This window comes from Cavia porcellus, unplaced genomic scaffold, assembly GCF_034190915.1.
Source record: "Cavia porcellus strain 051 isolate PalLab524CR breed Dunkin Hartley unplaced genomic scaffold, mCavPor4.1 scaffold_7, whole genome shotgun sequence".
Classification (NCBI taxonomy): domain Eukaryota; kingdom Metazoa; phylum Chordata; class Mammalia; order Rodentia; family Caviidae; genus Cavia; species Cavia porcellus.
The window spans coordinates 27,668,996-27,694,024 of record NW_026947490.1 but is presented as its reverse complement, the minus strand read 5'-3'; the positions used below and the strand labels follow the sequence as shown (position 1 = coordinate 27,694,024).

The window sequence follows — 25,029 nt, the reverse complement described above, 5'->3', positions numbered from 1 at the left end:
ATTTTAAGGGAAGGGCGGCTCCCGGAAAGAAGTGCTTTGGTTGGAAGGTGGGGTGAGTGCCCGATGGATGAGTGCACCTTGTTCTGCACCCCTGCGCCCGCGTCGGGAACTGCACGAAGCACCCCCAACCCCGACTCCCACGTAGACTGTCGTGCGGCCTGCGGAACTCCCCTGGCGGACAAGGCTAATGGTTTGGTCCGCCCCGCCCACACAGAGGCCGCCCACTGGCTACCGCTAGAGCTCCGGACTCCTCCGTCAGACCCAATGCGGAGGAAGAGGCCCCGCGGCTCTGACCCTCTTAAGGGTAGGAGGCGTTGTCTTAGTGCTCCCCACCACCTGACCAGGGTCTGCCACACATCTCGAACTTGGCCTTGGGAGCCCAGCCGGCCTCCACTTCAGACACGGAGACAGAAGAGGGCGCTGCCTCTGCTGTCTGACTTTGAAAAAGGTTTAGGGCCCATTTAGACCTCAGCTCCCCCAATCAAAGCACCTCAAGATGCTCTAACCCCAAGACAGACACACAGACACTGAGCGAGGGTCAAAGATCTTTAAATAAGGAGTCGGTGACAATAAATACTGTACAGGGGAGAGGTGAGGGTCCAGAACTGTGGTTTCAGCCTCGAGACTCCAAGGACCTGCGGGGTGCGGGGTGAAGAGAGGGAAGCAGGTTGAGGGGAGGCACCAAGGGAAGAGAGGGGAAAGACCACGAGCTGGGTTTCGGCCCAGGGAGCGGGGCAGCTAGGAGGGGATAAAGGAGCTGGTACTCCCAGACGTGTGGCCACCATGGGAGGGTTAAAGGGCCAGAATGCCAAAGGACAGGCAGGAGTTGGGACCTGGGTGGGAAGCAAGTGCCCAACGATTACAGCTGGTCTGAGGGGAGGCAACAGAGGCCCCCGGGGTGGGTGGCCAGGGGCTCACGAGTAGCTCTGGTGCTGCTGGCGTCGGCGGGCAGAGCGCATCTTCTCAAAGCGGGCCTCCATCTCCTCCAATACGCGGGGCGTGTACCGCACCACCAGCTTCACGGAGCCCTGAGCCGCCTTCAGCAGCTCCACGGCCTTCTCGTGCTGCTCGCCCTCCACGCTCTGCAGAGCAGGCCGTGCACAGCTGGCTGGGCCCGCCCCCCAGGGAGCCGGCTTCTGGTGAGCTTGATGCCAGACCAGGTGGGGCTGGGGCCTGGTGGCCTCCTGGGAGTCATTTGCTGAGTCCCTCCTGTCCTCTCCCTTCCTGGTTTCCCTTTCTTGGGTTGCACAGCTTTAGCCTGACTCAGACTATGTCCTTCCCATTCTGGACTCTTTTTCTGGCCTTCCCAAGTTGGGTTCCTCTACACCCCAGGCGAAGTGATCCCTTCCCTGCTCTCAGCCTTCCTGTGGATTCTTAGGCTGGCACTTAAGCCCTGCAGGAGTGGCCCCAACCACCGACCAGTGATGCTGCTGTCTACTCTTAAGCACAGTGTTTTAATTAGCTGCATGTCCCAGATGGCCATCAGAACTGAGCCCCATCTCAAAGGAGCTAAGTTAGCCCTTGCCAAGGATACCTTCAGCCAGAAATACTCATCTGGTTTCTTTAAAGAATTCCTATCATTCGTCAATACCCAGCTCAAATATTTCTTTTGCAAAAACTTCCCTCATCTACACTGTACTGGAGCCACATCTGGATTCTCACAATGCTTTGTGCTTCTTCATTATGTCTCTGAGTTGGGTCTAGTTCAGTTAGAACAGGGAGAGAAGTCCCTGAGTCTACACTGTAAAGGACCAGCCACTGAACAGTGTTGAATGGGTGTTACCATCAGGATCTGCACAACAGACGATCACCCTGGCCCTGCCCAGCCCCCTACTCACCACACCATTCACCGACAGCAGCTGGTCCCCACGCTTGAGGCCTCCATGTCGGTCAGCAACGCCTCCAGGGATGACTCGAGAGATGTAGATGGGAGAGTTCTGCTCTTTGCCACCCATGATGTTGAAGCCCAGGCCTTCGTCTGTCTTGGGCAGCTCCACCACTCTGGGATGTGCATGACCCTCACTGGCCGTGAAGGCAGCCACTGTGGCCTTCCGGAGAAGAAGCACATGGTGATGAGGGCCTGTCCACAGTGGACTATGGGATGGGGCCGCAGGGTGAGCAGGGAGAGCAGATTGAAACATAGCACTTCCCTCAAGCTCAGGGTCATATTGGGCTGTCTAATCTTGTTGTTTTGTTTTTGTTAGATATGGGGGACTAAACTGAGAACGTTTTTTATTCTGAGGCTGGGTCTCCCTAAATTGCCTAAACTGGAGTTGAACTTTCGATCCTCCTGCTCACCCTTGAAGAGTATTGGGATTACAGGTATGTGCCACTACACCCAGCCCAATCTTGCTTTTTTACAGATGAAAACTAAACCTCCAGAGGGAATTGGAAACCACCAGGCAGCAACAAGCAGCAGCATCTAAGTGCAGTGTAGTAAGAGTTCCGTACAACAGTCTGCTGTATAGATGTTGATTACAATTATCATCTAGACATCACTGAAATGATTTCCATTGGCCTATTATGCAACGTTGGTTTTAGTTTAAAATGTGTAGCTATTTAAAGGAAACTATAAATAAAGACTCATAGTGGTTTTTATAGTTTTGGTAAAAATCACAAAGGAGGACACAGGACTGCTTGGGCACCTACCTTGGCCGTGGCATGAGCCCTGATCTCCGCGCTGCCTGTGATGTCCAGCGTGTCATACAGCTGCTCATACACCTGCAAAGGATGCCGCAGTGTCCGGGAGCCTCCGCTTCCCTCCTCTCTTAGACACAGTAGCCCCTGTGGTCTCCGCACCACCTCTCCCTTCTCAACCAGGGGTCCGCCTCGCCCCCGCGAACTACAACTCCCACAAGAACCCCGGGCTGGGCTGTAGCGCGGCCCTGGCGTAGGTGGCTCAGGCGCTGCTGGGAGGCGTAGTCCAGGCTCACCTCGCGGATGGCGGAGCAGAAGCGGCTCTGCAGAACCCGCTGAAGAGCTTGCAGCTTCTGCGGCGGCAGCTCCCCGCTGCGCTGGAGCCGCTCGAGGAGCTCCACGGCACGGGACACGTCTGGGTGGCGAGAGCGAAGACAACATCACAGCACGGAGGCCACGGAGAGAGGCAACGAGAGATGGAGTCAGGGCGGAGGCAACGGAGCTGGGAAGGACAGCATAAGCCAAGCCGCCAGTCCCGCTGCGTCCAAGTGGCCCTGAGGTCTGCGCCAGCGCACACCTGGCCTGGGCCTGGGGCCCCACGCAGTGGACCCGCCCCGCGCACCCTGTCCGCCCACTGTGTCGGCCTGGCCGGGTGGGCGGGGCCGTGTGGGGCACAGGAGGCAGCTGGTTGCGCGGGGCCCTGGGGCGCTTACCCCGCTCCAGCCCCAGCGGCTCGACCAGCGCAGCCATGTCGGCGCCACTGCCAGCCGCCAGTCGCCCGCCTGCCCTGGCGCCGGCGAGGGGGCGGTGCTGCCCGAGGCCCCGCCCCACGCCCCCGGCTCGTCAACAGTCTCTTTCCAAGGTCCACCGTGTGTGACCGCGCCTGGCGCAGCTACGAGTCTGGAACCGCCTGTCGGCGTCTCCTTCCTCCCAATCTATCTTGCCCACCCCTTCCCTGTCCTTTCCCCAGGTTTCCACACTTAACAGATCCTGAGCAGCGAGGTAACGCAGGTGAGCAAGGGAAATAAGCCCGCTGCCTGAGGGGTTCGATCTAGGATGACAGATGACCAGCAACGCTGTGCTTAAAGAGTGGAGCCAGGCGTGGTGGCCCATGCCTGTAATCCCAGCACTGGAAGGCAGAGGGACAAGGATCGCCGTGAGTGCAAAGCCAGCCTGGCTACATAGTGAGTTCGCAGGGCCAGCCTGAACTACTCAGTGAGACTATCTCAAAAACAAAAAAACAAAAACACCAAGAGTGGGAGCAGACAGTAGGAAGGGCGCTGACAAAATCCTGACAGGTAAAACCCACAAGTGAGATCTAGGGCAAGGTGGCACTTGCCTATAATTCCAGCTACTTGGGAGACTGAGGCACAAAGATTGCCAATTCAAGGGCAGCCTGGGGAATTTAAAAAATAAAAAGGGCTGAAGGCATCTCTCAGCACTATAAAGCCTTTGCCAAGCATGCATGTGGTCCTGGCCTCAAATACCAGTACGCAAGGATGGAAACTGCAGAAAGCGGAGTGGGGAAGTTGGAGATGCAGGAGCTGTGTGGCCTTGTACATAGGCATCTGCACGATGAGGATCTGGGACTCATGAGCACTCCTGGGAGAATACCGGTGACCATGTCTGCAGTTTAGGATCACTGTGGCCACCGTGAAGACTAGCTTAGGGGAAGCAGGTATAAATGTTCTCCAAAAGCTCCCTGTGCTTGTGGGCAAATGGGGCAAGTGACAGGCCTTGGCCAGACAGCCCAGTGAATGCAGTATTGGGGTGCTTTGGTGCCCTTTGCCAGGGTGGCCTTGCCAGAGGATAATAGAAGACATTCTAAATTTGAGGAGCCTGTGGGCTGCAGGCAGTTTTGGAAGCTGGGACAACAGGTGGGAACTAAAACCAGTGGTCAGAGTGGAGGGGGTGGGGAGCAGCAGGGGAGTCCAACGGCTCCCAATGCTTAGTCGGGAAATAGCAGTGTGTGCTGAGAACAGGCCCTGGAGGAAAAAAGCCAGGAGAGGGGTTTTAGAAAGAGAAAGGCTGTGGGGAGGCTGAAGCAGCACAGGAAATGTGAAAATTGGCCTGCTATGCAAGGGCTTTCAGGCAGGGGGATGGCTCTGTGGCTTCCAGAAAAGGATTTGCTCAGACTGCCTGCAGCAGGCTGGCTTCCTGGTCAACTCAGGTATTTACTTTTTACGGTGTATATGGTACAGTACTTGGAATTGAAACTCAGTTTCTCAGGCTGGCCTTCAGGTGCAATGTTGCCTCAGCCTCACCAGTAACTGGGTTTGGGCCAAGAGTACAGCCTAGCAGCACAAACATCTACCTGGCAAGTACAAGGTCCAGAGTTTGATTCCCACTACAAAAAAAGTAGCTAGACCACGCAAAGTCACATATTTATAGTTAAAAACAGCTAAGGGCTGGGGCTAGGGATTTAGCTCAGCGGCATAAGCGCCTGCCTTGCAAACAGGCAGTCGTGAGTTCGATCCCAGGTACCGATAAAAACGAAAAAGACAAAAAAAAAAAAAAAAAAAACCAAAACAAAACAAAACAAAAAAACAGCTAAGGGCTAATAACAAAAACCCCACTAGTTCCTATACCTCTCCTAAATCTGCCTCCTTCAAGAGGTGGACGTGATGGCACACATCTATCATTCCAGCACTTGGGAGACTGAGGCAGGAAGACTGCAAATTCAGTCAGTCTGGATTACAAGCAAGACGCTGTCTCAAAAAGAATTTTTTTTAAAAAAAGTAATTTACAGATGTCTGTTGCTTCTGTAATAACATGGTATTTCCTGATTTATGTGTTGGTAACATACTGCATACTGGTTTCTGTTCTCACCACCTTTCTTCTACCATCCCTGAGAATTCAAAGCTAGGAGCTTTTGGTTTTCCAGTTCAGTGCTTACAGGGTGTCAGCCTACAATACCATCACTCTACTGTCCTCATATTCTAAGATTACACTGCATTTCAACAGCTCCCTGCTTTGTCTCTTATTTTGGCCCCAGTTCATAACTGATTGGCCATACAGGCCACTGTCCCTTGTTTATACCGATCACAGGCACTGCGCTGGGCCAGGGACCTGCAGTGCTCTTCTGCCAGGCGCATGTTCCCAGCCAGTGGCTCTGAAGCTGTGGATTCCCACTGAGTTCAGTCACCACCACCAGGATACAAAGCTCATCACTTGAGGGTTGCATCCTCCACCTCCAGGTGCTCAGGTCTTTGTGCAGCTTTTCCCACGGGAGTCAGCAGAGTCCCCTGGCAGCAGCATTTTCTTTTTTCCCACAATTTCCAAGTCTCCAGCATGACACTGATCTTACTGAATCTTTTTATCCAGAAACTTCTACAAACTGCAGTCCTCTTGCCTCCATCCAGGCCACTTGCTTTGCAGAAACTGCCATTCTGAGACTTCACTCCACATGGCTCCTGGATTGCATCTTTTTAAAATTCACTTTGGTGAGCTGATGTGAATTCCTAAAATGATTGTCTTTTCCTTTGTGTGTGCACATGCATGTGTACATGTCTTATTTTCAAAAAAATGTGCCTACTCTTAGCTCTTCAGTTTTCGTAAGGGGAAGATTTCAGATTGTCTTGAGCCTATTCAGTTATCAAATTCACTTACAAATCCTCAAATAACTGTTTCTCAGTTCTAGAACTTCCAGTTGACTTTGAGAATCCAGATGTTAAATATTCTCCATTTTTCCTTATTTTGTGAAAATACCAGTTATTTCATTCTGAACTCCAAAATCTGCATTAGCCTGGTTCTGGCTTTTTAACTTCTTGAATTCCTGCAATTTCAGAGCTGTTTCTAGCATGACTGGTGAGCACTGCAAACCAAAAGCCATAGAATCTGGATGTCTTCCTTCAATGAGGGAAGCAGAGGGCCCTCTTGGTAGCTTGACACCAGAACCCTGATGAGGTCCTGCTTTGGGCTCAAAGCTGGTAGATTCCAGCTGTGGTTTGATTCTGATATGCAACCTGTACATTCTGATTAACACTGCCATGCCATGGAGATGACCTCCCAGCAGGTTCCATAGGGATTGCAATCTGTACAGCTGTCACCTCCAAGTGAAACTGCATCCTGCCGTAAGGGTGTGGTAATGCCTTGAAGTAACTCTTGGAAGCATAGGACAAGTGCCCTCCTCCTGGCCTAGTTACACTTCCAGTGCTGAACTGCTGCACCAATCCTGACCAAATGCAAGCAGCTAAGCAGCAGCTCTCATGTCAGTGCAGGCTCCTCCCTCAGGTCTGGCCTCCATGGCTGTTCCACAAGTTTTGATTTGTTTGGGCTTTGTATGACTCATCTGTGCCAGATTAGTCCAATATGGGCTCTTACGGCAGTTGCACTTTTTTTTTTAGAAGTCCTATATTTTTTGGTCAGTCTCCTTGAATGTACCGATAAGTATTTTTTTCTAATTTCTTCTATAATTTTTTTTTTTTAAGTTTTGGGGTCTCTTGTTGCAGTTTTTTTCCTCAAATGCCTGAGTATTCTTGATGTGATTAAAGACTGAAGCCCTTGAAAAGCAGACTAGACTCCACATGGCAGTCAGATTCAACCACTAGGCTGGCTGTGGTCATCAGGCAACTCATCCTGCAGGCTGAGACTTCCAGAGGCGGCCTTCCTGGCCAGCTCCTCTCCCTGTTGCTTGGAGTAGCAGCCCTGACCTACTCTCCAGGCCCGGGCTTCCTTCTCACTGCAACCTCATTCAAAGGTTCCCTTGGCCTCAGTCTGCTTGGAGACCTACTGGAATCTCAGTTGCCAAGGGCTCCTCTTCCGCTCCTGTACAGCACTGTCAGGTAGTACAAAGGAGAACTCGGCCAGAGCTGAAGGCCCTCAAGCTTCCCACTTTCTTCCGAGCCACATTTCTTTTGTTTCCTGCTTCAGAGACAAGTTTCGCTCTCAAGCAAGCATTTTGTTTCTGCTGGGTAATCCAGTGTCTTCCTCCCACTCCCAACACTGGACAAAAAAAGCCCCAAGGAAGGGGATGCAGGACCGGGGCATGGCTGCACGCTTCAGCCCATGAAGGTCAAGCCTGGAAACCGTACACCAATGTGGGACAATAGTCAACTGACAGCCTGAAATGTTAAAAGCAGTGAGGAACAAAAGATGCCCACCATCAACAGGAAATTAATTTTATTCTTAAATCCAAGGGCCCGAACAAAGGAACTCCTACCCTCAGAGGGCAAACTGAGGTGGCCAGGAAGGTTAGGGAGAGGACGACAGTGAGGGCTGGCTGGGATCTCGTCCGAATAGAGCAGCTAGGAAGACCTCCTCACTCAGGTGCTGCCTCCATGAGATACCCGTTCTCCGGAGCCATGTATCCGTCGCCGCCCTCAGACTCTATGTACATGTCTCGGCTGTCATTGCCCAGACCTTCCAGCCCGTTGTCCTGGCCACCCCCGCCCCCGCCGCGGGCCTCATCCCTGCCTCGCTCACCACCCCGTTCCCCCCGCTTGTGCTCTCGATCACGGTCCCGGTCCCGGTCCCGGCGTCGCTCGCGCTCGCTCCTGTGACTCCGACGTCGTTCCCGGTCACGATCCCGGCCCTTCTCCTCCGGGCCATCAGGGCCATCAGGACCAAGCTCCCCAGGAGGCCCATCATCAGGAGGTGCATCACCAGGCTCAGAGGGCTCGGCCATGTCACCACTACCACCACCTCCACTACCACGAAGCTCCTCCTTGCGTTCCCGCTCCCGTCGTGCCCGTTCCCGGCTTCGACTGCTTCGACGCTTCCGGTCTCGGTCCTTGTCCTTGCTCCGCTCCCTGGACCGACGCCGCTCATCCTTGTCACGACTCCGTGAGCGCCTCCGCCGGTCCCGAGAGCGGGAGCGTCGCCGTTCCCGCTCCTTGTCTCTCTCCCGACTCCGCTCTCTACGCTCCCGCTCTCGGTCCCGGTCCCGGTCCCTGTGCGGAAGCGGGGAGGGGCCAGGCCTGGATGAGGTAGGCAGTGGTGTGCAGCAGGGACCCCCATGTCACCAGCCCAGTCCCAAGAAACTAGTCGCCCAATCTTACCTCTCATCATAGCGGGATGTATCATCACGGCCTGAATGCCGGATGTTCACATCAGCCCCACCTCTTCTGGTACCACCAAGGCCACCTCCTACAGGCAGGGCAAGTAGACACGGGTCAGTGTGGCCAGGGTAAAACACAGAGGACTAGGAAAAGGAGGGGCCTCAAAGAACAGAGGGCAAGAAAACTACCACCTCGGCTGGTGGCCAGGGGCCAACTCCAAGTATCCACCACCTCTGCGCTCTTGTTTCAGGACAGCCTTCACCAGGTGCTGCCTAGGAAGGTTCTGAGTAGGAACCTATCTAGCTCAGCATGGTGCCCCACCTACTGGGAACTGAGCCTCTTAGATCCCCTCCCCCTGATACCGGGGCTCCAAGTGAAAACAGGTCCGATTTACACTTTCCTGCCTCAAATCCAAACTCCTCCCCAAAAGGGTAGAGAAGAGCCTAAAGAGCCACCATGCCCAGCTTCCTGCCTGGCTCCCAGATTCCAATGGCCCTGGCTCCTAGACTCCAACGGACCTTGGAGTCAGCCATCTGCCCAGACGCTACTTCCTCGGCAAACCCTTCAGGGCCAACTGGCAGCCCCTCACTCCTCAGAGTTCCCAGCATCTCCTCTGAGGCTTTTGCAAAACTGCCATGTGAGGTGTTGACCAATTGCATGTTACCAGGCTGTACAGCCAGTGCCTGGCGCTCTCCCTGCTCCAGCACAGGTGATGAACCTGGCCAGAGAAGCCGATCTGCCAGAGGTGACCTTCTTTCAGATGGGAAAGCATTCTGTCATTTGCCCCTGGCACCCTGGAAAGCAGGGGGTGGGGCCGGGAGCCACTCCTGTCTGCCCTCAGGAGACCCCGGGCTAGCACTCTTCTGTCATGTTCCACACAAGCAGTAACCCAGGCAGATATAACCCAGCATTGAGACCAAACCCAGGGCCTTCACACTACCTGCAGCCCTTTTATTTGCTTTTGCGGCAGGGTTTCTTACTTACTTAGTCACTAAATTGCCTGGGCTGGACTTGATCTTTGGATCCTCCTGCCTCAGCCTCCCATGGTGCTGGGACAGCCATGAAACAGCAGATCCAGTTCTTTTTTCTTATCTTTTGATACAAGGTCTCACCATGTAGTCTAGGCTGGCCCTGAACTTAAGATCCCCCTGCCCTGGCCTCCTAAGTGCTAGGATTGCACATCTGCACCAACACTCCTGGCTTCAACACCACACTCAGCTCAAATGTGTTTCTGAGACTTGCTACCAAACTGACCTTGACTGAGACAGCAAATGGCAGAGGTTGCCTTTGTCTTGTTCTAGACTACAAGCCTGGTACACAGCTGGTGACTCAGTGGGTACTTGCTGAGCCCAATGAATGAACAAAGAGACAGCAAGTGCAAAGGATAAGCAGACAAGCAAGTGCCACCTACGAGCCCCACCAGATCCACTAGCCGATGGGCACCAGATGCATCAAATGCATGACTCCCACTGCGTGAGGCCAGGAAAGAGGGCAGAACAGCGGCATCTGACAGCTAGCAAACAAGCAAATGAGCCAGGCTGGTGTTTACCCCAGGCCAGTCACCCAGAAAAGCCAAGAGATGTAAGAAGATGAGTTAGAAACAGAGGGAGGCGTGAAGGGCAGACAGAAGGCAGCAAGGTTGTGGAAGAGAGGGACATTGAGGCCACAGGGCACAGCACCCAGGCACTCAGCACACATGATCGCTCACCCAGCCGCCGAGGCCTCCAGCCCTTCACGGTCCGGCCCCTTTCCACATCCACGAGGACTCTTCTGCCATCAATCTTCTTGCCATCTGCGTGTTTGTAAGCGGCTGCAACAGATGTGGGGAGGGGGAAGGGGAAGGAGTCCCCACAGGGTCCTCTAGTCAAGATAGAACCCCACACTGCAGCATCCCCATTCCCCAGACTATCATGGCACGAGCACTCGCACACGCACGCCCACACCACCAGCCAGGCACCTGCCAGCCAGACCGACCCTCTCCCAACCCAGGGAGGGGCCTGCTCCATCTCAGTGCCTGCTCCTTTCTCAGCACCCCCATCACGACTGAAGGTGACGGCTACCAAGGACCACTGTACCCCCTAGAGGTTCCCCTGCTCCCACCAGATGGAGCAGCCCTCTCCTGCTGGATGGCCAAAGTTGCTGCAAAGAAACTGGAAGTTAACACTGGACTCTGCTGTGGGGGAGGGGGCTCCCCCACAACCCCAAGCATGCACCCTAAAACATCATGCTGGGGCAGGAGGCCTGACTGGGCCACTCCACACCCCAGTTAACACCAGTTTTTTCTTCTTGTATGGTTTTAGGGGGAGGAGGCTGAGTGGGTAAACAGACATCAGAACAGAAAATAAATCAGAGGAAGTGGGAGAAATCTTCAGGAAATGGCAGGGAGCAGAGAGGCGGGTTATGTGCTCCCAGGGGGCCTACAGGGACCCCCCAGCAGGAAACATGAAGGGAGGCTGGGGGGACGTGCGGTGCTACTGAAAAATCCCTGCCTTACCTGAGACCACTGACCCTGTCACCACTCAACCTGCACATCTCTCCCCTCGATGCCCCAGCTCAAAATGTGCCAGACACAGCCCTGGCCTGACCCCATCAGGGAAGAGGAGAAGCAGAGGAGGGGCCGGGGAGAGGCCCAAGACTGCTCTCGTGCAGGACAAGCACACGGTAGGCCCAATGGCCAGCCTATAATCTTGGGGGGCAGTTGGGAAGGCCAAAATGTCCTGACCCCCTCCCCAGCCCTGGTCTAGGGACTTTCCTCAACCAACCACAATACCCTGCCCCCCCAGCCCGCTCCCCCCCAAATACAACCAGAGGAAGAGAAAAAGGTGCCATTTACCGATGCCAGCCTTGCGGGTGTCCAAACCGAGCGGGATGGGGGGGGCTCGGCAACTCCTGGGGGCCTGGCGAGGAGGCGGGCTTCCCGGGGGGGTGGGACACACGGGACGCTTACCTGGAGCCCCCAAGCTTACCTGAGTAGGCGCACAGACCCTCCCCAAAAAACCATGGGGTCAGCTAAAGCTACAGGGAGGGGAACTTGGGGGTCCTGGGCACCCCAAAAGGGAAGAGCCAAATCTCCTGCGCCACCTGGAGACAGGCTGAGGAAAGAAATAATGGACCCCAGAGAAACTTTCGGGTGAGAGTAACATCGAATCTGGGTCTGGAAAGCCGGGGGCCTATCTTGGTGGGATTTGCAAAGGTGGCTAGGAGGCCTCGGAACACCTGTCGCCCTTACCAGTTCCTGATACACTCACACTCACTAGGCACAGGCCCACCCCACTCAATTTGGGAATGGCTTTCCCACCTCCAACTCCACAGCCCAACCACCAAACTGCAGCCCAAGGCTGGCACACAGGGAACATACTCCAAGGTCTGGAGGTGCAGTGCTGTCCATGCTGAGAAGGGGCCGCTTGGCCCCTGAACCCAGAGAAGGGTAGTGGGGAAGGAATGTGAGGACCAGGGTGCAGCCGAGCAAAGAACTCTGCTCGGGGTCAGCATCCCAAACCCAGGAAAGACCCAACCCGCAAAGAACAGCAAAGAAAATGTGTCAATGTGTCCATCTAGGCCTCTCTCTCTCTCTCTTTCCCTCTCTTTCATCTCCAGACAGTGGCAGATTCTTAATAAGAGCCTACTACACCTTCATCATTGGTAGCCTGCTTCTTTCCCCCCATGGTCCAGACCTGGGTTCCATGCACTCTGGGGAGCTCCTGGAGTCGGCTGGGCACAGTAGCCAGACCCCTCGAACATAGGAAGACAGATGAGGGTGCAGCACCTTGAAACTAGCCAAAGATTCTCCAGGACCACCATAGTAACAGACCCATGGCAGGGATGGGGGACAGGCACTGAGGGCAGAAGGGTTCCGCATGGAACCCTGGCCCCGTGCCCCACCTTCCATACTCCTGCACCTCGCCCTTCATGTCAGGAAGCCAGGGAAGTGAGGCTGGGTGGAGTTCATCTGGAGAGGCGATGCCTTTCCCAGCGAGGTCCACCCTGCCCCTCATGGGATTGGCCAGACAATCGGAGTGTATGGATCGGGTAGGAGGGGCAATGGGCACCCAGCTAAGGAAAGGGCTGTGGGTGCGGGAAGGCTGAGGGGCGACCAGGGTGGGAAGAGGGACGTCTCACTGCTCCTGTGCTGCCTGGCTAAGCTGGGCTGGTGTGCAGTGCTGAGTGATCTTACCCATGATACAAACCCTTATACCAACCATACACTGAGGTGTTGTAAGGGGAGCGTAAGCATCAGCTGCAAGCCAGCTGCGTGGTGGCTGCAGTGACAATAAGAACAGTCAATTAATACGGCGGCCCCTGGACACGCCGCAGCCCTGCCCACCCCCACCCACCCATCCCTGCCCCTGTGGGCACCGCGTAGCCTCAAGGGGGCTCTGGAGCCGTGGAGTGGGCACTGAACACGCCCACTGGGCCCGCTGCCCCACAGCCTGGAGAACAGGGTAGGGGCCAGAGTGGGGAGGCGGAGGGTCGGGATGGCCCAGCCCCAGCTCTACTGGGGGGGAAGCAAGGGCACGTTCAAAGGCCAGTCCTCATGTGGCCTGGCCACCCCCAACCCCAGGTGGGGGAATTAATGGGGAGAGACTCCCGGAAAATCCAACCCCTCCCCCCACCTCCAGCTGGCCCCAGCCCCCACCCAGTTCCCTCCTGGCCCCTGAGGTTCAACGTGTGGCACTTACCTCCCTGGGCTCACACACACACACACACGTTGTAGGGGATTTGGTTTTTGTTTTTTAAAAAACACGTATATATATATATATAAATATATACATATATAAAAAAAAAAAGATATATCAGAAACAGAGGGAAGAGGAGAAGAGACATTGCTAATGTCAGGTGTGTCGGGGAGGGGGACAGACAACAGGGAAGGGCGGGGCAGCAGAGAAGTGAGAGGGCAGTGGGAGGGCAGAGGCCAGAGGTACTCACAGTGCATGTCCCGCTCGTGCTCGTACTCGATGAAGGCATAGCCGCGGGGCTTTCCCGAGCGCTTGCTGTACACCATGTGTATCTGCAGAAAGAGGCCAGGTGAGCATGGGCCTTCAGACCTAGTCCTCAAGCGCTCTCAGGGTCCCCCTTTAGCTTTAATGATGAAAGCAGAGGACACAGAACTAGAGAGGCACGGGGAGACACCTTGGAGAGAACACAGGCTAAGCACTAAACACTAACGGGGGAGACTGAAGCATTAGCTTCCCATGTGCAGCAGCAGTCACTCCAAAGAGTGGGCCACGGGAGGAGGCACTTCTGTGAGAGTGGGATTTTTGCCCAATTTTCTTTTTTTTAATACCAGGGATCGAACCAACTGATCTTACGCTTACCAGGCAAGCACTTGAGTCACTGAAGTAAATCCCCAGTCCCTGGAATGTATTTTTGTTAAGCATTTTACACCATTTATTCTTGTAATCAAAAACAGGTCAATTCTTCTTGCAAAACAATGCAATACAGTACATAATGGACACACACATCACATTTTTCTTTCCATGGCTCTGGCCCACCCCCACCAAGAGACCAAAAAAAAAAGCAAAGCCCAACAAAAACTCTTCCTGATCACATTCATGGAACATGACACCAGGGTACTACTACAAAGCAGGAGGTGAACATCTGCTCTATGTTGTAAGGTTTCAGGTTTGTTCTCCATGTCTATACTAAGTGATAACCAACACTGAATGTGCTGTGCACCAAGTCAAAATTAACATGTCCAACCTCACTTAATACGGCGAACATAGTAGAAACCGAACTTTTCCACAAGTATTTTTCCTTAAGCACTGGAGGACGGAATGTATTCTGATGGTGAGGCTTTTGGCTTGAGGCTGCAAAGTTAAGTAGACACCAGGACCACCAAGGATCCCCAGTGAAAGGCTGAACATGGACTCTGAGGAACTGAAAACGATGCTGAGTAAAAAGGAGGCCAAGTGGAGAAGCCACTTGGAGTTGGGGTTAAAATGGAGGAGCTCCAAATGCACTGGGTAGGGCGTTCCAGAGCAAAAGAAAGGGCACTGCAGACGCACCCACACACATGAAGCAGAAAGCTGGGAAGCTCGGGGCTCCACAAGAGGATTCTCACTACAGGGACGCCAGCACGGTGCATCAGATGGTGGCACACAAGCCACTCAACAGTGCAAGGCCACCAGGCAAAGCACCTGAGGGCCCAGATGAAGAATCTAGACCTCTGTCCCTATGTGCTAGGGAGCCATGGAAGACCATGAGCAAAGGTGATGGGTCCTCTCTGGGTGTCACCCCCTCTGGGACCATATGGAAGATGGACTATATGAAGAACAACGGTGAGGAGCAAATTCTGGGGATAGAGGGTGAGGATGAACCAGAAAAACAGTGGCAAACAACAAAATTCAAGTTGGCCAAGGATGCATACTTGTCCACTCACTTCACTACCAGTCAGCTGCCCTGAGCTCACCCTGTGCTAGAATGATGGTTACAACCCTGCAGCCTCGCAAACTCAACTCAGATTCCAAAGTGAGCAGAAGAGGTATCAGAGGAAACAGGCCAGAGGCCCAAAACATCAAACAACCCAGCCCTGAGAGCCAGAGCCAGGGCCAGAGCCAGAGCCAGGAAGGTAACAGCAGAGCCCACTCACATCCAGCACCAGGCTCAGCAGCTCACACAGCCCATGGGGGGCGGGGGGGCCATCCACCTTCCCAGGGAAGGGAAGAAGGCTCAAAGTTGACTTCAACTTAAGGAACAAATGTCAGATATACAAAGCTGTGCTGTAAAACAGAAGCAGCAGACCCAGCAAGGTGGCACACACCTAAAATCCCAGCATCAGAGACTGAGGCAGGAGGATCACTGAGTTCCAGCCCAGCCAGGACTACATAGTGAGTTTGAAGCCAACCTATACTACACAGCAAGACTCTGTCTCAAAAAAACACAATAAATAAAAAAATAAAAATAAAACAAGAACCAGTAACAACTTTTAGTAAAGAGTCAGCAAGCAGGCATTCCTAGCTCTGAGAACCACAGTCTGTCATAACTCAACTCTGCCTTCTAGCAATAGCAGCCAGGTAACATGGAAACTAATGCACTAGCCTGTGTATCAACAAAAGCACATTTACAAGGGCTAAGTGTGCCGGAGATTTAGCTCAACGACATAAGTGTCTGCCTTGCAAGTGCACAGTTGTGAGTTCAATCCCTGGTACAAAAAAAAAAAGAGCTAAGTGTGTAGTTTCCCGATATCTGCCCTCTGTCAACTAAGAGTCAGTCACTACTACTTATTTTCCTTCTGCTACTTAGGCTGCGTCAAAGGGCATAAACCCTTTGATAGCCAACCATGGTAGTGCACACCTATAATCCCAGCACTTGGGAGGCTGAATCACGAGGATTGCCACAAGTTCAAGGCCAGTTTGAACTACTGGCCAGTGAGACCCAGTCTCACAAACAAAACAAAAAAATACACCGATAAAAATCTTAACTTTTATAAATTTTACTATTTAAAAAAAAAAAAAAAAAAAACAGGCATAGTGGGATTCATGCCTGTAAATCCCAGCACTTGGTAGGCTGAGGTGGGAGGATTGTTGTGAGTTCGAGACCAGCCTGGGCTACAAAGTGAGCTCAAGGCCAGCCTGAACTGCGCATAGTGAGACCCCATTTCAAAAAAAGAGGAAAAAAAAAAAAAAAAAAAAAAAAAAAGCTGAGTGCAGTGGCACACGCCTATAAGCCCAGCATTTGGGAGGCTGAGTCAGGAGGATCACCTTGAGTTTGAGGGCAGCTGGGGTTAAAAGTAAGTTCAAGGCCAGCCTGAACCATACAGTGAAACCCTGCCTCAAAAAGACCAAAACCAAACAAATAAACACTGTGAGGGAGGTGCCAACCTCAGGGCTAGGAGCTCAGCATTCTCTCCCTCCTAGGGGACTGCCCTCCCCCCAATTCCCAGTTCTAATACCCCTATTTTGACCCACTTACTCTTTTGATGGGTCCGTACACTTCAAACTCTCTCCGAAGCTTGGATTCTGTTGTGTCATAGTTCTAGAAGGAAAGTCTCAAAATTAGAGAGAAGAAAACTGTCCTGAAGCCTCTGTGTAGTCCCAGACAAGGGACTGTCCTGTAAGACCCAGGCACTCAGCAAGTGGGCCAGTGGGGGTTCTGGAGCTGGGAGCTGTGGACTTACCACTCTGGCCACGAACAGAGTCTTGAAGGCATCACCCTGAGCATTGGGATCATTGTGTGGGTCCCCTGTGCAGGAAGAAGATACTCTGTAAGATTCCTGTAGCCAGAGGTATTTAGACAGGTACAGACAGATGGGCAAGGTCCTGGAGACAAAGATAGAGTTGACCTGGCCACTCTGGGCATATCCTCCTGGCTTCCCTGAATCAACACCTTTACTGGAATGATGCTTAGGCTGACAGAATGAGGCTGACTTCAAGCTAAAAGGACGTGGCAGGCCTGGATGGCACCCTGGATGTCTATTCAGTCCTATGCACCCTATGGATCCCTTCCTTTTTTTTTTTTGTCTTTTTCATTTTTATCGGTACCAGGGATCGAGGATCCCCTCCTGAGTATAAGGTGATCTGAGCAATAGGCAAGCAAGCGCAACAGGGCCTCCCTGGAAGGCAGCCTCCTGTGGACAGCTGAGCTAGCCTTCCCCATCCCTGAAACAGGGCCGCACTGCCACCCAATGGGCATAGACTGCAACTACAGCCCAGGGGATCCTGAGACCTAGCAATGCCAGAGTGTTGGCATTACATTTACAGAGTTCCCAGCAAATTCATTTTAGACTTGAATGGGTAGCTCAGCATGTGTGAGACACAGACTTCAATCTCCAGAACCACCAAGAAAGAAAATTCCTAACTGGTCATGGTGGAATATTCTGGGAGGCTGGGCCAGCAAGAAGATCACCAAGTTCAAGTCCAGACTAGGAAAATTGAGACCCTGACTTAAAATAAGTATTAAAAAAAGGGCCAGGAATATACTCAATGCAAAGAGCCAGCCAGGTTCAATCCTCAGTGCCAGGGGGAGAAGAAAAGAGAAAGACAGACACGCAGGCAGGAGACTTTCAAGGGATTTCTTTAAAAACTACCAGTCTGAAGACAAGCTTAAAGGAATGACTATGTGAAAACTGACAGAAACTCGAAAAGACAACTCTATCCCAGTATGCAGTGTTCCCCTACAGCCTCAATTTCCCTGCCACAACACATTCTTCTGTGTTGCACTGTTCTGTGCCCAACTCTCTCAAATTGAACTGGCTCACTCTTTTTCATTCAAGAAGTATTTATTATTAAGCATTCACTGTGTACCTGACACTGCTGCAGGTGGTGGAGATTTGACAGTAAATAAAAACATCTCTACCCTAGGGAGTTAGTTTATAGGCTAATGCAGGAATTAAACAAGGTAAATGAAGAAACCATAAATCACATCAGATGAGCTCAGAGAAGGGGACACAGCAAACTCTATATGGAAAAACCCAGGCAAGACCGCACAGAGCTGGTCACATACATCTGAAGACATGGAGGTGACTCAGCAGCAATCACCAACACACTCTCACAGTGCCACACATAGTGCTGTCACTACTCAGCAATTGCTGGGGTGGGAGCGGGGAAATGAGGCCAAGAGACACCTTAGCTTGCTCAAGCACCACTGCAATGTGCCCAGCTGACAAAGGGACAACACTCTAAGTATGCTACATCAGGTCTCTGTCACTCTCACTTACCCAAGAGTGTGAGTAAAGGTGCCACCAAGTCAACAGGACCCAATTATCTGAAGGAACACATTCCCTTACGGAGGGTGGCAAAAACCCTCAGGGGTCTGCTGGTCAGTGTGCTCTGTGCATGCAGCTGTGCCCCACAAGAGTAGCAATGCTACCCTTAACAGCAACCCAGGATGGTCGGGGATATCGGGGATATAGCTCAGCAGCACAGTGCCTACCTGTCCAGCATGGGGTCCTGAGTTCAATTCCTAGTACCCACCAAAAACCCCCACAACTCTCTGGAAGCTGGAAGTAGGCTGAAGCAGGACTGCCTTCAGTTTGATCCAGCCTGGGCTAAATAATTTAAGGCCAGCCTTAACTATATATTAAGAACTTGTCTTTAGGGGCTGGGGATTTAGCTCAGCGGCATAAGCGCCTACCTTACAAGCAGGCAGTCGTGAGTTCGATCCCCGGTACCGGTAAAAAGGAAAAAGACCAAAAAAAAAAAAAAAAAAAGAACTTGTCTTTAGGGGCTGGGGATTTAGGTCAGTGTTGCAAGTGCCTGCCTGGCAAGCTCAAGGTTGTGAGTTCAATCCCCCGGTACAAAACAACAACAACTTAAAAAAAAATAAATAAAACCTTGTCTCTAAGAGACCAAAAGAAGAGATTTCCTTGAGCTGGGCATGGTGGTACCTGTCTAAAAGTTCCAGCTATCCAGAAGGCTAAGGCTGGAGGACAGCATGTCTGAGACTTGCCTGGGCAACTTTAGAAACTCCATCTCAAAGTGAAAAAGGGGAGGTAGCTCAGTGACAAGAATGTGTCAGCTTCTATCTCCAGTACCACAAAACAAATCTCCAATTTTTTTTTTTTTTTTTTAATCTTATAAATGGAACTCGCATCCCCTACTGCACTTGGAAGCTGTGAGATGTCAGTAACATGAACTTAAAGTGCCAGGGTGCCACTGAATGGATGGATAGGCAGGGAAGGGACTAGGCTTTACACTGAGGGCAAAGGGAAGATACTAGAGAGATTAACACAATACTTCATTCAAAAAGCCCAGTCACGAGGCTGAGGCAGATCACCCTGCGTTCAAGGCCAGCCCCCCAAATGAAGAAAGCCCAGCAATGAACTGGGCTGGACAGACAGGTAAACTAGGTAGACCATTAGTGGGTTATCCAGAGGAGGACTGAGGAATGTGTATGGGGAAAATTTGTACTCATGGAAAGAAAAGCCAACTTTGTGACATTTAAAGGATAACAGGATCCATCATGGTGACAGGCAGGGGAAAAGTTAAATGAAAGTATTAATGTGGAGCTGGGTGGGCCAGGGAATACTGCTCAGTAGCACAGTGCCTGCCTGGCAATTGCAAAGTCGTGAGTTTGATTCTTGTCCCCCACAAAAAAGTGGAGCTGGAGGGGCTGGGGATTTAGCTCAGCAGCATAAGTGCCTGCCTTGCAAGTGTGTGGAAGTGAGTTCGATCCCCGGCACCAGTAAAAAAGAAAAAAAACAAAAGAAAATAAAAAGTGGAGCTGGGGATGCAATTCAGTGATACAGTGCTTGCCTCACACATGTAAGGCCCTCAGTTTTATCCTGTGCACGGCAACAAACAAACTGGGGCCAAGGTGACATCACAGTCATGACTCACATACATGCCATGAGAAGAAACATCCAAAGGTTGGTAGGCAGGAAAAAGCCTGACAGTTATCTTAGCACCACAGAGGCTGAGGCAGGGGGACTATCACAAGTTGAAGGGCAGCCTGGGCTCCATAGTGAGTTCAAAGCCAACCTAAACTACATAGTGAGAGCCTGAATCAAAAAAACAAAACCACCCCAAGTGGGGGTGGGTGTTACAGGGGAACCACCCCACAGGGATTGGAACAGCAGGGTCCTGGATGTGGCCTAGGAACAGGAACATAAAGGAATCTGAGAGAGAAGAGAGCTACCTGAAGGAAGGGGAGACTTACACATTTTTAGCTCTGTTTCCACTTCCTGCTGTCGCCGTTCAATCTTTTCTCTCCTCTGTCAGCAAAAAAGGGAGATAGGAAAGTTGAGTGTAGACAGCAGACACCATTTGGAGAACAAGGCTAGAAAGCCATGGGGTCAGGAGGCAAGTCCAACATACCTTCCGCTCCATACGCTCCTCCCGGGTTTCAGCACGAGTTGGAGGAGGGGCATCTCGAGGGTCCTGGAAACAAAAAGAGAAATGACAGGGAGGGACTGGGGGGACACCCATGAAGGAAATAAGAATCTCAATGACCTCTCCATCACACACTCATCTATACAAACACCAACAGTGTCTAGGCCCCAGTGGAAGTAGGAGTGGCACAGATTAAAGCATGGCCCATAGACAAGAGTTGCCCACAAACAGATGCTGGTCTGGGACAAGTACAGAAGCTAGAAGCATCAAAAATTTCTACAAGGGTCCAGGAATATAGCTTAGCGGCACAAGCACCTGCCTGGCAAGTGTACATGTGCACATGTGAGCGCGCGCGCGCGCACGCGCGCGCGCACACACACACACACACACACACACAAATCTACAGCATTTAGACTGAGTAAAATGTTATGTCCACTGACTCCAATAAAAATTTGATCTTATTATGAAGCTCTTTAAACAAACAAACAAAAAAGCCAGCCATGGGGATGCGTACTTATAATCCCAGCACTCAGGAAGCTGAGGCAGATCACTGAGTTCAAGATCAATCTGGACTACACAGTGAGTTCAACACACAGTGAATTATGCCTGAACTGCATAACAAAACCCTGCCTCAAAAAACATAAATGACATTAATTCTACAGTAGCCATTGTCTACAATGAAATTCACTTTCACCACAGACAATCTGAGAAACGGCTAGCATAGGTGACAGAACTTAATGACACAGTACCAAATTTCTTTGTCTCACATATTTAGAGAATGCAGTACTTCTCACACCCCTAGGAATAGTTCAGAGAACTTTGCCAGAGGGTATGATGGGAACCCTTTCCTGTGAGTGCCATGGGGCCCAGGCATGAATCGACAGGAGCTGACTCAGCAGGGCTCTGAGGCAGACAGATGGACACACTGCAGGCAGGGCATGTAGCAAAGGTCCCACCCACCACACAGTAAATAGTAACTGTCTCATGACCTGCACCATCAGAGGTGGCTCATACCCATTAAACCCATTTAAGTGGCCAATAACATTTTTCCAGTGTGGGTTCACCAAGAGTGGCAAATGGCACAAAAGAGCCACCTGCTGTTAATTACTATATTCCATTCTGCTACTCCAATGCATCCACCTCCAGGTGCCTTCCTACCCAATGCTAAATGATTCCTCCTGATCTCTGGCTGCAGGCCAGCATCTTAGGCATTCACCAATGGTAGAGGAGGTTACTGCAATTTTTTGAATGAAAGAACTGAGATTCGGGAGTCTAGCTTGTTTACTCATGTGTAACACGCATGTAGAGCTGAAATCTCCACGCCCACAGCTTTAAACACTCCAGTACAGGATACAAAACCTTTAGCACTATCATCATATTGATATAAAAATTGAGCCAAGAGAGGACAGGGGTTTGAGGGAAAAAAAGAAAAATCAAGGTATATTATGTACAGGTACAAATTCCCTATGATTTATGTGATCATTATGTGTATCTAACACATACCACTAAAATTAATTTTAAAAAATGGAGCCAGATATGTGGCACATACCTGTGGTCCCAGCACCCTGGGAGGTTGAGAAAGGAGTATCACAAGTTTGAGCCTAGCCTAGGCAACTTAGCAAGATCCTGTCTCAAAATAAACATTAAAAACAAAAAGAGCTGGGGAATGTAGCTCAGTATATGAAGGCTCTGGGTTCAACCCTCAGTACAAAGGAAAAAAAAAAAAGGACACAACACTTGCTGAAGGTCAAACAGATGCCAACTGGTATGCGCTAAGGATTACCTGACTGACTCCAAAGCCCCAGTTCTCGAATGACTACTTACTGATTTTCACAAAAAACTCTCGAGATGTTATCAACCCCATTTAAAAGAAACTACCAGGTGGGGTGGTACATGCCAGTAATCCCAGCACTCGAGAGGCTGAGGAGGAGGATCAGTGCAAGTTCCAGACCAGCCTGGGCTACAAAGTGAGGTCAAGGCCAGCCTGAACTGTATAGGGAGACTCAGCCTCAACAGAAGACAGGAAATTGAGGATTGGAAAAAATAAGCTACCTAAGTCACAAGCTAGAAATAGCCGGAAGACGAGACTGACCAATACAGTCCCCTGCTTCCAGAACCAAACCTCTCCCTGTCTACTCAGTGAACTCACCTCAAACTCTCTGATGTAGGGCGCAATGCCACAGTAAGGTTGATTGTGGTGCTTCTCATGTGGCAGTTTCTCCAAGGGTGGCAGGTATGGGATAGGGTCACGAGGTGCAAAGAGAGCTAGAAGGTTGGGTGGCAGGAACTGTGTCATCTTGCCGAATCTATGAGCAGAAGCCGGAAAATCTTTATGCTAGAGTGAACTAGTAGGGATAGCTTCCGGTTACTAGACCCTCAAGGAAAAAAAAAAAAAAAAGAGAGAGAGAGAGAGATGTCTCAGTACTAACAAGTTCTGTAACGGTCTACATTAGGGGACAAGAAATAATGAAAAAGCTAGCTCTCGGGGAAAGCAGAAAACAAAGGCTAAAAAAGGAAACAAAGAATTGAAAGAGGTTTCTGAGTGACGAAGTCTGAGTACAGAGCCAGGATACGTGAGACTGAAATGCTCCCTAAGTCCTGGTGGACTCAATGAGCTCCATGAGACAAGCCCAGAGCAGACACGGCTGGGGTCCCTCATCTAAGAGAACAAATTATAGGCAAAGGGCGAAAGCACTGTGGGCGCGTAGTAGGCAAGCAGGAGACATCAGGACGAGCGAATCCCCAACGCCAGGGGCTTGTGGGTAATAGACTGAGCTCCCAAATGCGAACGGGATTATGGGTAAGGGTCTAGGACGCCACAGAAAGAAAAAAAAGGCAACACCGCAAGGCCCTGTGGGTAAAGGCCCGCAGATTGGGGGGGGGGGGCAGTGAACGCTGAAGGGAGACGGCTCGAGTGCCCGGTAGACCCTGGGTGAGAAGAGCAAAAATGTGGCTGAGGCGAAGACGCGGGAAGGGACCCGGCCCCGGGGAAGTCGACTGGGGCCCATCGCAGGGGTTTGTGGGTAGCGGCCCTGTACCCCTTAAGGCCACTCGGTCATACCCGCCGCGCGGCGCCCTCTTCGGCCTGGCGTTGGTCCTGTGGCTCGCGGCAGTTGCGGCGGCCCCTCAGCAACTAGGACTCCTTCTTCGGCTCAGACTCCCACGGCGTCCGCTTTGGTCTTCCTCAGTCAGCCGCCCAGCGCGCGCACAAGGCCGCCGCTCTCCTACCCGCGCGGCCTCCGCTCGCGACGGGAACAGGGGGTGGGGCCAACCTGAGATCCCTCCGCTGCCTGCACTGCGCAGGCGTAGCTCCAGTCAGTCGCGCCCACCTGACTTTGGACACCTGAAACATGCCTGGCTGAGAGGCAGAGGCACTACGCATGCACTTTTTGCATCGAGAGCTACCTCCACCTCACAATGCAAGCTCCAACTACCAGTGCCCTAGTCTCTTCCCGATGTCCCGCCCCCTTTTCTCTAACACTTCCCGAATATTTTGCGCATGCGTTATACAAGGCACTCTGTTGTAAGCCTCCGCCGCCTGGTAAAGAGTCCCTACGTGAATAGTGTGGTTTCCTTGGTGTCTAAATGTTTTCAGTCGGTAACTGTCCGTCGAATCTGTTTTGTGTGCTAGTCTCTGAGCTTTGGGAATACAGCATGTGATAAGTCGGCCTTTTCCTTCTTGGGGCTCACACCGTAACTGGAGGAGACAATAAAGGAATTTAAACGAATTTGTGATTTCAAATAGCGGCCAACACAATGAAGACATATAAAGCAAAATTAAGGGGATGGAAAGTGAGAGCGAGACATTTTAGAAAAAATGATCCTGGAAGATCTCTGAAGAAAAAATAATCTTGAAGGCCCTGAAGAGGTAATGTTTGGACGATAGATAAAGGGAAATTGGAGAAGGTTTAAGAGCAGAGATGGCATCAGAGGGCAGAAATCTTCACATCCTATCCGGAAATAAAGGAAAGAAATCTGCACAGCACTAGCCAGCAGAGGCTCTGTAAGGAATTAAATTGTAGTTAAGCTCTCTGAGTGGATTCCGCCGTCTGTTGAACAACTACAGTTATTGCGCTAATTCTTTCAAGCAACACCAAACAACTGCCAGGCATTTAGCTCAGTGGCTCAAGCGCTTGCCTGGGAAACGCAAGGTCATGAGTTCTTTCCTCCATCCCAAAAGCCAACCAAACAAAAACAAATACCAAATGGTAACATAAAAGCACAGTCAGTGTATTAAAAAATGTTGACCTATTTGTTGTGTGTGTGTAAACTATACTACTTTACAGCTCTTCCAAGAATCTTAAAATTATTTCAAAATAAAATTTAATGAAAATAAGAGAACTATGCTGGATGTGGTGGAGCAGGCCTATAATCCCAGCACTGGGAGGCTGACGCAGGAAGATTGCTGCGAGTTCCAGGCCAGTCTGGGCTACAAAGTGAGTTCAAGCCTGAACTGCATAGTGAAACCCTGTCTCAAAAACAAACAACAACAGCAACAATATATATATATATATATATATATATATATATATATAATCTTCCCTTCCCTTGTTAATATATTTTTCCTATACCATTAATACTTTTTTTTGAGACACAGTTTATGTGGTATAGGCTAGCTTTGAATT

General features: G+C 51.3%; 2 protein-coding genes across 4 annotated transcripts; both read right to left on the bottom strand.

Annotated features, from left to right (window-relative positions):
- Positions 1-533: 533 nt before the first annotated feature.
- Positions 534-3,506, bottom strand: Lin7b (lin-7 homolog B, crumbs cell polarity complex component). 2 transcript variants are annotated; one of them, XM_003465521.5, is made up of 6 exons: positions 3,351-3,505; positions 2,934-3,052; positions 2,650-2,721; positions 1,839-2,048; positions 919-1,082; positions 534-635 (listed from the first exon to the last, which is right to left on the bottom strand). In XM_003465521.5, the coding sequence occupies exons 1-6, from the start codon at positions 3,385-3,387 to the stop codon at positions 614-616; spliced, it is 624 nt and encodes a 207-aa protein (XP_003465569.1). In that variant the 5' UTR covers positions 3,388-3,505; the 3' UTR covers positions 534-613. The 2 variants fall into 2 exon arrangements, with proteins under 2 accessions (XP_003465569.1, XP_005001828.1); XM_005001771.4 differs by lacking the exon at positions 919-1,082 and having other exon boundaries at positions 3,351-3,506.
- Positions 3,507-7,741: 4,235 nt separating this feature from the next.
- Positions 7,742-23,689, bottom strand: Snrnp70 (small nuclear ribonucleoprotein U1 subunit 70). Of its 2 annotated transcripts, none has more exons than XM_005001772.4 (10): positions 23,466-23,689; positions 22,554-22,710; positions 20,390-20,452; positions 20,232-20,286; positions 16,753-16,817; positions 16,548-16,610; positions 13,563-13,644; positions 10,345-10,446; positions 8,637-8,724; positions 7,742-8,528 (listed from the first exon to the last, which is right to left on the bottom strand). In XM_005001772.4, the coding sequence occupies exons 2-10, from the start codon at positions 22,698-22,700 to the stop codon at positions 7,898-7,900; spliced, it is 1,296 nt and encodes a 431-aa protein (XP_005001829.1). In that variant the 5' UTR covers positions 22,701-22,710; positions 23,466-23,689; the 3' UTR covers positions 7,742-7,897. The 2 variants fall into 2 exon arrangements, with proteins under 2 accessions (XP_005001829.1, XP_003465570.1); XM_003465522.5 differs by having other exon boundaries at positions 7,742-8,555; positions 23,466-23,686.
- Positions 23,690-25,029: the final 1,340 nt, after the last annotated feature.

Bases quoted from the DNA above. Each gene is read 5' to 3' on its own strand.
- Lin7b (XM_003465521.5), bottom strand. From the start codon at position 3,387: ATGGCTGCGCTGGTCGAGCCGCTGGGGCTGGAGCGGG. The intron at 3,053-3,350 runs GTAAGCGCCCCA...CTCGCCACCCAG, and splicing joins GCCGCTGGGGCTGGAGCGGG to ACGTGTCCCGTGCCGTGGAG. The intron at 2,049-2,649 runs GTAGGTGCCCAA...CTTCTCCGGAAG, and splicing joins GGGCTCATGCCACGGCCAAG to GCCACAGTGGCTGCCTTCAC.
- Snrnp70 (XM_003465522.5), bottom strand. From the start codon at position 22,700: ATGACACAGTTCCTGCCACCCAACCTTCTAGCTCTCTTTGCACCTCGT. The intron at 16,818-20,231 runs GTAAGTCTCCCC...CTTCCTGCACAG, and splicing joins GGAAACAGAGCTAAAAATGT to GGGACCCACACAATGATCCC. The intron at 13,645-16,547 runs GTAAGTGGGTCA...CTCTTTCTGCAG, and splicing joins TGTACGGACCCATCAAAAGA to ATACACATGGTGTACAGCAA.